The sequence below is a fragment of the Sabethes cyaneus genome, chromosome 3 (assembly GCF_943734655.1).
Source record: "Sabethes cyaneus chromosome 3, idSabCyanKW18_F2, whole genome shotgun sequence".
In the NCBI taxonomy this organism is placed as follows: Eukaryota; Metazoa; Arthropoda; class Insecta; order Diptera; family Culicidae; genus Sabethes; species Sabethes cyaneus.
The window spans coordinates 133,258,264-133,269,903 of record NC_071355.1 but is presented as its reverse complement, the minus strand read 5'-3'; the positions used below and the strand labels follow the sequence as shown (position 1 = coordinate 133,269,903).

Here is an 11,640-nt window from a genome sequence, read left to right as displayed (position 1 = left end):
TAGATTTTAGATCAGGTAGCGAAGTGAATAGAGAGAACATCAATTCCACAGCAGATAGGGCAACACTGTTAGCTCCCAATCAAACTCAGTCGGTTGCGGGTGGTATTTCTTTATTGCACTCGGCAAACACTAGACCGATACAGTCTGTGCACAATGTTGCACTCGGTATTCCTACTGTTATCGTACCAGTTACGGTACCGTATCCTTCCCCGTCTGCGGGTATCGAGAATGTTATTCCATCGTGGTCATGCTGGAATCCTATATCAGCGACATCGCAAGCAGGGCCTATGAGACACGGAGGGTGTACAATAGTCAGCAGTGCGTCGGGTCTGTCTGCGCCGACCGGTATATTTAATGCTCCAGTTACATTAGCATCGAGTATCACCCAACATCCGGGTCTTTAAGGAACAAACTCACACTGGGTAACAGATGGCATGAGTTCAATACATCCAACTGGATTTTCCCGATATTTCCGACATCCTATGGAGCCACCGATTAGTTATGCCCAACCTTCTACTACGATGATGAGAGGTTCGGGTCTTTCCAGCGAGCAACTAGCTGCCAGGCAAGTAATGCCTAAGGATCTACCTAACTTTTCCGGCGACCCTCAGGAATGGCCGTTGTTTCATAGTGCGTTCTGTAATTCTACGGAAGCATGCGGGTACACTGACTCAGAAAACCTGGCTAGATTGCAGCGATGTCTGAAGGGGAATGCACTTGAGGCGGTTAGGAGTAGGTTGCTGATGCCACAGTCAGTGCCGGCAGTAATAGATACTTTGAGAAGATTGTATGGAAGACCTGAAATTCTAATACATTCTCTTCTCCAAAAGCTACGCGCAGTTCCATCTCCAAAAGTAGATAATCTTGAGTCGTTGATCACCTTTGGACTCGCCGTACAGAATGCAGTAGATCACATGTCCATCGCAAATTTAAACAACCACCTTTGGAATCCGAAATTGCTCTGCGAACTGGTAGAAAAGCTTAAAATGGAGTGGTCATCCTTCATGAGGAGCAGCACAAATGTCAACCTGGCGACGTTTGGCGCTTTCATGTCCGAGCTTGTCATGATGGCTTCGGACGTGACACTCCCCGTGGACATGGTAGGTGTGTCCGCAAAACCATTCAAAACAAGAAGGGAGAAACAGAAGTTGTATGTTCACTATGAGGAGATACGAACAGAAAAGGCAGATATTAGTGCGGTGAAATCGGTAACGAAACCGGTGAAAAAAATATGCACGTATTGTGGCTGCGTAAACCACGAGATAGTAGATTGCACGCAGTTTAAGGTGCTTGATATGGACGGTCGGTGGAAGGCAATCAAACAGAAAAACTGGAGCTGTCTCATACCACATAAGAAATGGCCGTGTCGTTCCAACAGGGAGTGTGGAGTCGACGGCTGCAGAATTCATCATCACATGTTGCTGCATTCGACAAGAAATCCTCCGTACAAAGGCGAAACAGCCAACAAGTCGCAGTCAACAAGTAACGTGAAAAGTATTGTGCATCAAAATCTTCATTCCTCGATAGCGTACTCATTGTTTAGATATTTACCGATAACTATCCATGCTAATGGTCAGCAGATGAAGTCTTTCGCCTTCCTAGATGATAGATCGTCCTCTACTTTATTGGATTCTAGCATTGCAATGGCGCTTGGTATTACTGGACCAACCGACAAATTTTCGTTAAGCTGGACAGGTAACATATCGAGAGAAGAGAAAGGGTCTCAACGGGTCACTGTGGTGATTTCTGGCGATAGAAAGCAATTTAAGCTCAACAACGTACGAACAGTCCAGGAGCTTCGACTACCATGTCAAACAATGCAGTACGAAGAGTTACAGCAGATACACCCGCATCTAAAGGGTCTGCCGATCCGCAGCTACAAGGAAGCTACGCCAGGGATTATAATTGGACTAGAACACGTTCGACTGCTAACGTCGCGTACGAGAGGGTGGAGACAACGAGCCTGTAGCGACGAAGACGAGGCTTGGTTGGTGCATTTTTGGCAAGAGTTCTGCTGATGAGACTGTGTTGGGACAGTTGAATTTCCACCATAATAACGATTTAGACAATCGTGAGCTGCATGAGCAAATGCGGCAATATTTTGCTATTGAGGAATCAAGTGTGACCATCAAACCGGAAGGCAAGGACGACAAACGTGCGCGCGAAATTATGGAGACCACAACTCGACGTGTGAACGGGTTGTTCGAAACGGGATTATTGTGGAAGTTTGATAGCTTCTCCTTTCCTGACAGTTATCCCATAGCAGTACGACGAATGAAGGCATTAGAGAAGCGGTTTAGCAAAGATCCAGTTCTGGCAGGCAAAGTAAGAGAGACGATCACGCAGTATGAATCAAAGGGATACGCACTTCTGATTACTTCCGAGGAGCTCCAGTCGACGGATCCGAGTAAGGTTTGGTACTTACCACTGGGTGTGGTACAGAACCCGAAAAAACCCAATAAAATAAGGTTGATATGGGATGCCAAAGCAAGAGCCGGGGAAGTGTCATTCAATGATATGCTGATGCCAGGACCGGATCTATTAGTTGCATTGGTGGCGGTACTTCTCCGCTTCAGGCAAAGGAACATCGCAGTGGTTGGCGACATAAGAGAGATGTTCCACCAGATTCTTATAAGGAACGAAGACAAGCAGTCGCAGAGCTTTCTGTATCAGCCGTCCGAGGAATTACCTCCACAGATCTACGTAATGAACGTAGCAACCTTCGGTGCCACCTGCTCGCCCAGCTTGGCACAGTTCGTCAAGAACAAAAATGCGTCAGAGTTCGCTGAGAGATTTCCCAGGGCGGCTAAGGCGATTATAGAAAACCACTATGTGGATGATTTCCTGGATAGCCTAGACTCCGAAGCAGAGGCGATTCAGCTTGTTAACGAGATGAAATATGTCCACTCACAAGCAGGATTTGAGATCCGAAACTTTTGCTCGAATTCCACTAAGGTTCTAGCTGCAATAGGAGAACAGAAAGCGTCATCGTCGGTATCTTTGAATTTGGAGAAAGCCTTGGGAACGGAGCGAGTGTTAGGCATGATTTGGAGGCCAACAGAGGACGTATTCACCTTTGATCCAAGTACCCTAAACGAGGATATCAAAGCACTGATTGGTGGTGCAGTCGCACCGACGAAGCGGCAAGTCCTGAAGACTATTATGTCGCTGTTTGACCCTTTGGGATTGATATCTCATTTTGTTGTGCACGGAAAAATCCTTATGCAGTTGATTTGGAGATCCGGAACAGATTGGGATGAGTCCATCCCAGAAGAACTTCGAGCAGTCTGGAGTCGTTGGTGTCAGCACTAGTAGATACACAGTTCTACTCTCGACAACTTAGAGGCTCATTTGTTCATGGACGCCAGTGAATTGGCGCGTGCAGCAGTATTATACCTTCGTTTGGTAAACAACAACAAGGTCCGTTGTACTCTGGTGGCGGCAAAAACAAAGGTCGCACTCTTGAAACCTGTTTCCGTACCTCGTCTTGAGTTGCAAGCAGCGATGATCGGTGTAAGAATGCTGGATAAAGTACTGGTGAGCCTAGATATTCCCGTAATACGACGTTTCCTGTGGTCCGATTCTTCGACGGTGCTCTCTTGGTTAAGATCTGACAGTCGCCGTTTCCACCAATTCGTGGCTGTTCGAGTGGGAGAGATTCTGTCAACCACTAGCGTTGACGAATGGCATTACGTGCCATCCAAACTCAATGCCGCTGATGCCAAGTGGAAGGATGAGCATATTTTCGCCGACAATAATACTTGGTACAACGCACCGGATTTCTTGTACAAGTCACCAGAACATTGGCCGTCAAAACTACCGAAAAAGGAGCTGGAGATCGTCTCTGAGCTCCGCGCTGTTTTCTTGTTTCATGGTATGGAGCAAAAACCACTATTAGACGTTTCTAGATTCTCTAACTGGAACCGACTCGTGAGAACCGTTGGATATACAATAAGAGCTGTTCGTCGTTTCAAGGGAGAGAAACATCATAATCCGGCTTTCTTAGCTCAGGAGGAACTGAAGTTGGCTGAAATCCTACTCTGGCGGCAGATACAGAATGAGGCCTACGCTGATGAAGGATCTATTCTGAAGCATAATAGAGCGTTTCCAGAAGATCCATTGTCGATTCCTAATACAAGTCCGCTGTACCGCCTCTCGCCCTTCATTGATGAAGACGGAGTCATTCGGATGGACAGCAGAATTACAGCAGCACCGATGATACCGGTAGAGGCAAAATACCCGATTCTACTACCCAAGAAACACGCTGCAGTCAGTCTTCTAGTGGGAGAGTACCATAGGCGGTTTCTTCACGCGAATGGAGAGACGGTGTGCAATGAGATGCGCCAAAAATTCTTCATATCAGGCCTGCGAAGCTTGATCCGCCAAGTACCCAAGAGCTGTCTGCATTGTCGCATTAAAAAGGCTACCCCACAACCACCTATGATGGCATCGTTACCCGAAGCCAGAGTGACTGGGTTTGTGAGGCCATTCACACATACGGGGGTGGACTACTTTGGACCAGTAATAGTCAAACAAGGGCGCAGTCTGGTAAAGAGATGGGTGGCGTTATTTACCTGCCTTGCGATACGCGCCATACATTTGGAGCTTGTGTACAACTTGTCCACCCAGTTATGTATAATGGCGATTCGACGCTTCGTAGCTCGTCGAGGTTTTCCGGAGGCGTTCTACAGCGATAATGGGACGAACTTCGTGGGGGCAAGTAACTTACTGACAAAGCAAATTCACGAAGACTGTGCTGTCACGTTTATCAGCGCCAAAACCAGATGGTGCTTCAACCCACCATCCGCGCCCCACATGGATGGTTCGTGGGAGCGCATGGTACGCTCCGTGAAGGCAGCCATATCAGTGGTCGCCGACCATCCGCATCACCCGAGTGATGAAGTTTTCCAAACGGTAATTCTGGAAGCTGAAGCAACTGTCAACTCCAGACCACTTACCTACATTCCACTTGAGTGTTCGGAGCAGGCGGCATTAACTCCAAACCACTTCCTACTTTTCGGCACCAAAGGGGTCGTGCAACCGGAATTGGTTATTAACCCAAATTTGAACACGTTGAGAGACAGTTGGCGCCTCGCGCAGACCTTGGTAAACCATTTTTGGACCCGCTGGGTTCGCGAATATCTTCCGATGATAACCCGGCGCACTAAGTGGTTCAAACCTACGAAACCGCTTGAATCTGGAGATCTGGTAATAGTAGTCGAGGATGGGAAGCGTAACGGATGGCTGAGAGGTCAGGTTGTGGACGTGATGAAAGCAGCTGATGGACAAGTAAGGCGCGCTGTTGTAAAGACAAAGAATGGACTAGTTACAAGACCAGCCGTAAAGCTAGCCCTCCTGGACCTTCAGGTATCTGCATCTGCCGGAACTACACGGGCGGGGGGATGTTACGACACCACAGGGCACTCTCGTTGTGACGTTGTCAATGAGTGAGTTCCAAGCATCTGTCAGAGCGAATGTCAGGGCGAGCATAGCCGGCCATGTCTCTTTACTGTCATCAGGAGCATAAAGCGCAAACGTGGCTATTAAAACGGTTGAGTTCAATAGTACGTGCTCAAACATTGTTCTTAGTTACTAAATTGAAGATTATTAAAACTTAAAATCTACCTCTATTAAAACTTAAAGTCTAATTCTTATACTAAATAGGCGGTATAGTGTCAGGTGATTAAAATAGCATTTAAACAGGTTATTTGCGACTCTCAAATAATTGTACGTGCACGAAATCCTAACCTATAATTATTACAGATACTTACGTCTACTATTTGTACGGTTGGATATATTCTAATTAATTAAAACTGTTTCTAAATTGTAAGTACATGCAATAGTCTTAACCTAAATATGAAATTGTAATGCTAAACATAAAATTATTAAAACTAGGACGGAGCTATTGTAATCCATCTTTCATGTCCTGGGAAGAGTTTCGGGCTAAATAATAAGAAGCATACGAAAATGTAAGCAAACCTTTATATAAAATGAATCGTAATGTAACAAATATAATTACAGCTCTGAAGCTGATTGAACTGCTATCAGAACGTTTTACGCTTCCCCGAAATTCCACCGGAACAGATTCGGTTCAGCCGTATTCGAGAAATCTTGCTCACCGACTTTGAAAACACGGTTTTGAGCAACGCGCTTTCAACTTTTCGCATTTCTTCTGCAATAGCTCAGACACGAGATTACAAATATGCGTTTAACTTCGTTGACATTTGCCGGTTTGGCATGAAATTTTCTGTGCTGTCACGTTTATCAGCGCCAAAACCAGATGGTGCTTCAACCCACCATCCGCGCCCCACATGGATGGTTCGTGGGAGCGCATGGAGCGCCATACTTGAATATATGTACACTACGATCATGGTACAAACAGAAAATCGATTTTTCGAAAATTCTAACTATATATAACCCCTTAACTGTATATTATTTGCTACACTCAAAAAAATCAGCACGTCAAGTTTACGTGAAAACATAGGTAATTCTCATCCATCACACTTTTCATGTAACATTCACGTGAATTGTTGGTAACTCGCACTCATACTAACCAGTTCACGTGCAATCCCGTTAAATTTTATCAATTTTCCCATTAACTAGTACATGAAGTTCACGTAAGTTGCTGTATAGAATTTTTGAGTGTAGCATTTCGTTTTCTCACATAACATATTCAAGTACCACCACTATTGGTACAACCTCCATTAAAGGTACGCTTACCCTATTAGAGTTTTCAGATCGATTTGCGGCCTCCGAATGTCAGATGCCTAATTTAACGAATTCCTCAAATAATTTTTCGACAAAAGCTAATGAAAAATAACATGAAAATATGATATCTTTACAATGTGATCACTGGTGCAAATTATTATTCTTTTGGTAGGGTAATCAAATATAGATAAAATTATTATCCTAATCATGCAGTTCGGCGCAGGCTTTTCGGAGGGCGCGGCTGCGGGGTGTGAGCACACCGGGAGAGAGTTATTTTCTCAGCTGGCTTAGCACAGAGAGAGAGACTCTTAATCGGTCTGTTTTACACAATCTGCACTTACGCCCTTTGGCGGTTGGTGCCGAATTGTACGTTTGGGCAAAAATTGACCCACGGGACCTGATCCTGCCGGGAGTCGGCAAATCAGGTGCCCCTAAGTCAAGGTCTATCTCCGTGCCGATGACTGAATGACTGGAGGGGTGAAAACATGCCAGTCGCGAACGGAGTGCTTTGGGCATCTTGCCCCTACTGTGCCATGCGCGGCTCTGGTCTGGCTCTGGTCGATCTTTGTTGTCCCTTGCGTTTCGTGAGAACAGCATAGTAGTCCTGCCCAATTTCCCTTATGGGTTTTACGCCAAGTGCGTTCTGGCCAACTTAATTGCCTTCGCTTACAATTTGCTGTCTGATCTGTGTTGGAGATTGTTTGTGCATATACTCCGCTAGTCAAATAGTTAGAGTCGCACAAATAAATCTTCAATACAAACGGGCAGCAAATATGTATTTATGCGAAAAACTTTTTAACGGCTCTGTCACCATCGCATTGGTTCAGGAGCCATATTTTCGCAAGGGGTACTTTCATTCGACGGATATTGGAAACCAGAACTTTGCTGTTTTCAGCAAATCCTCGTTTGATGCCCAGGGCATGCATATTGTTGCATAGGTCAATTAGTGCATGCCTTATCTCTGAGTTGACTACTCGAGATATTTGTGCAGTCACAGTAGAACTCGTCGTGGATGATGTCCATAGGCGCTATGTCTACTGTTCTGCATACTTACCACACGATGAATCGTCTCCCAGCGACGATCTTAGAAATGTGGTGAGATACTGCCAATCTAATGGGCTTCCGCTCATTGTAGGAAGTGATGCCAATGCCCATCACATCATTTGGGGCAGCTCGGATATCAATCTGAGAGGCTCTAATTTGATGGAATATTTGAGTAGTACCAACCTTGGAATACTCAACATTGGCAATTGTCCAACTTTCATATGAGCTGGTAGAGAGGAAGTGTTAGATATAACACTCTGCTCTAACAGGATCAGTCATGAGTTGGTACAATGGCATGTTTCAAATGAGACACCAATATCTGATCATTGTTTTATATATTTTGATCATTTGGATGTCTCCTTGAACGCTGCAACATTTCGCAATCCGAGATTTTCTGACTGGGAACTCTTTGAGGAGGAACTGGCGACGAAATTTCAAGGATTCGAACCGAATTGAGTCATCGATCGACTTGGATGTGGCTGTAGATGTCACAACATCTTTTATTGCGGAAGCTTTTGAAGTAGCTTGCCCGCTAAAAACTATTAAAACGACTAGAGGAACACCGTGGTGGAACTCTCATCTCGCGGAACTAAAGCAAAAGAACGCAGCACAGCACTAATCTTCGCAAGGTTATCATCTGAATCAGTGACATTTTCGCTTAGTTGAATGTAAATTATAATTATCAATGAACTGTTATTTAGTCTCTTAAAAAATCTTTAATTCCATATCACATAATCGATATGCTATAAAGTTTCACGTTAGCATAAAAAAATTTATTCACTATACTTTTAACACTTGATCGTTCCTAACTACACACAAGACTGAATTGAAAATTAATTCTATAAGGCTTATATCTACTGAATCTGCTGATGCGTCGTTTCCTCGGGTGGTTCGATTCTGATTCAACCTTTGTCCGCGTGGTTCGATCGGGTCTTGCAGTCGTCATCGGTTGTTGATCGATGGTTGCGTTGATGGTTTGGTTCCTCGGTTTGTTGCTATGGGTCCCGGCTGGGTTTTCGCTGACGTCTTGACTTCGGGTGCGCTTTGGTCGGGTAGTTGTGGTGTAACGCCTCCCCTCTTAGATTGTCGTCCGTCCTCGGGCGATTTACCGAAAAGGATGAGACTTGGTAATGGTGTCGGTTTAATTTGCTTGATAGGGTCTTTAGGTTCCGTGGTGGTTCCAGCATGGTTATGGACTTCTAGAAAGGATTCTTCCTTTGATTTGATTTTTCTGTTGATAATATAAATAGTAAGAGAGCAGATAATGATTAGTATGAATAGGATTCCTCCTCCGATGGTTGTTCTTCTTTTAGAACGATGCAAATCCAGTTTTACGTCCTGGAGGCTGTTCAAATTTTCCAATTTGAGGTGAGAGAACTCGTTTTGTTCTTCCGTGTAGTTTAGTTGTATCATCTTGCTTCCGAACACTGGAAGGAGGTATTCTTCGTTATTTTCCAGAGAGACTTGGCTATTGTATGTAATGTTCATCACTTTTATTGTGCAATTGTTTGCTTCTATGATTGTCGGAGTGTTGATCAATCTAGAGCTGTTGCATGAATCGGAAATCAGTACTTTTTCGTTTGTGTCAATAAGTATGATTCCTTTCTTGATTTCTTCTACACGGGTAGTTTGTCTAACGGGTTTTATGTCGCATTTTGGTGTGCGGTGATTTAAGAGGTTATAGATGCATTCGTCCTCGAGAAGAGTTGTCTTTTCACATATGCCGCAATGTTCAGTCTGTTTGTAAATGGAGTCTCCATGCTTTGCCACCAGCTTTATGTTTGTGTGGATTCGTGTGTTATTTATGTTGAGCGGTTGAATGTTGATCAGATCGAACTCGTTGTCGTCCAGAATGGGTATTTTCACCAGTATTAGAATTTCGCCTCGGCCTACAATTACGCTTCCTGAGCTATACTGAAATATTTGGTCTAAGTAATCTAATTTTAGTTTCTGTGCATTTAGTCTGTTAAAAATATATTTTTTTCTCTTCAAATGAGAATAAATTCCTGTTTAAAACGCTAAATTTGGCAAATTCTATTTGTTCTTCTATATTACTAAGAATTTGGATTATTAAGTCAAGGTTTATGATCAGGTTGATGTATTCCAAATCGGCCCTAACAGTTAACGAACTGTTCCTTTGCTCTACGATGTGTTTGTTAATCTTTTTGAGAATATCCGTAATATTATTGATTTTGTTTTGTATTTTTTCATTGATGATTATTTGTCTTGATAGAGATTTCGAGATTGAATTTTCCTGTTTTGCTAGGGTACCTAAACTCTGATTTATGATTTCTAGATCGTCATTGTCTGGATTGCCTGCTAACAATTTTATCACTGATCCTAATGCATTGACTAGTGCTCTTCTGGTTCTGTGGGAATACAAACTCATTAATTTTCCTCTAGCATATTGGATTTTGAAATCTAGTGTGTTACGTAAATGGTCAATGATTTTCAGGTTTTCAGCTGTTCTTTCGATATAGTCTATGTTATTCTCGATAGATTGGATGTTAATTTTATGTATAATCCTCTCAAATCCTAACCTTATCCTGACTTGTTTTAGCTTTATGGCTATTATGCCATTGTTATGGGATACATCTTTAAATTTGGTACTGTTTATTAAGGCGATGAATGGTAAACTGTAACGAGAATTAAATGATTGGTTTATTGGTTAGTTTTTTATTCTGTTTTTATGTATTTTGATGTCGTTGACATCTTCAAATGTTAGTTCATTGTTGGTTTTAACGGTTGTAGTTTTAAATGGGTCTTTATCTTTTGTTAGGCGTTGTGAGTTTTTAATATACTTAATGTCGCCAGGGTAAAGATTTGTGGGTTTTTTGTTAGTTTCGTGCTGTTGTTCATATTCGTTTTTTCGCCTATTTAGTTCGATTTTTACCGCTGACTGTAATTTTTTTGCTGTTTCCGATATCTCTTCCATATTTGTTGTTCCTGAGTTATTGAATATTAAGTTTCGCGGTTGGTTTTTGATGGCTGAATGGAAGCTATTGTTGTAGATGTCTATTACGATGTTTATTTGTTCGTTTATCGTCAGATTGTTAAACTTCGCCTTATTCGTGCGGAAAATTTCTATTAGTGTCGAGTGGAACCGTTCCACTATACCGTTCGAGTTCGATCCACTCGCGAAGTGTATTTCGATTCCGAGATCGTTAAGGAATCCTACGAAGTCTATAGACCTAAAAGATGGCTCTTGGTCACATACTATAGTCTTCGGTCTTCCGAACTGTCGAATGTGCTCGGTAATCGCGGTTTTTATGTCAATGATAGTTCTAGTGGTTAATGGGATGATGTTTGCGAATTTGGAAAAGGAGTCGACTATAGTGAGCCATTTTTGCCCTTTTAAAAAGAAAATGTCTATATGAACTCGATCGAAAGGTTTTTCTCCAAATATACTCTTTCTTATTAGTTTCGGTGGTTTTCTGTCATATTTAGCTTTTTTGCAAATATCACATGAATTGATAAAAATTTTGAGTTTTCGGTCGAGTTGTGGGAAAAAATGGGTTTGCATTATTTGGTTCTTATTTTCCTTTATGCCACGATGCCCATAGTGGTGTATGTTTCTTATGGTTTCATCCTGCTCTTCTTCCATTCTTATGTCATCCAGTAAGGTTTCTGAAATGAAAACTTTGTATATATTATTACTTGAGAAGTGTTTTTTGTAAGTTTCTTGGACCAATTGTGCTAGTGACACGGGGACTTTTAAGCAATTTACACCCTTCGGGTTGAGGGTTCGTTTTAATATTTCTACCACGTTTTCTTCGGTGTATTCTTTTCTGACAATTGTGTGTCTATGGAATTTTGGAAAGACTTGCTCGTACGCTGATAACTCTATATTACCAATTTTAAATAAAACTTGCGTTCTGAAAACATTGA

The 11,640-nt window shown here is 42.8% G+C and overlaps 1 protein-coding gene across 1 annotated transcript; it reads left to right on the top strand.

Moving 5' to 3' along the window:
- Positions 1–572: 572 nt before the first annotated feature.
- LOC128740164 (uncharacterized) lies at positions 573–11,047 on the top strand. The gene is made up of 5 exons (XM_053835689.1): positions 573–764; positions 831–1,938; positions 2,066–3,295; positions 3,344–5,289; positions 10,844–11,047. The coding sequence occupies exons 1-5, from the start codon at positions 573–575 to the stop codon at positions 11,045–11,047; spliced, it is 4,680 nt and encodes a 1,559-aa protein (XP_053691664.1).
- The last annotated feature ends 593 nt before the right edge of the window (positions 11,048–11,640 follow it).

What these genes read in the sequence shown, in the direction of transcription:
- LOC128740164 (XM_053835689.1), top strand. Translation starts at nt 573, where the DNA reads ATGCCTAAGGATCTACCTAACTTTTCCGGCGACCCTCAGGAATGGCCG. An exon ending in TGCCACAGTCAGTGCCGGCA is followed by an intron (nt 765 to 830) that starts GTAATAGATACT and finishes CTTCTCCAAAAG; the next exon opens with CTACGCGCAGTTCCATCTCC. An exon ending in TGAAAGCAGCTGATGGACAA is followed by an intron (nt 5,290 to 10,843) that starts GTAAGGCGCGCT and finishes AATTTCTATTAG; the next exon opens with TGTCGAGTGGAACCGTTCCA.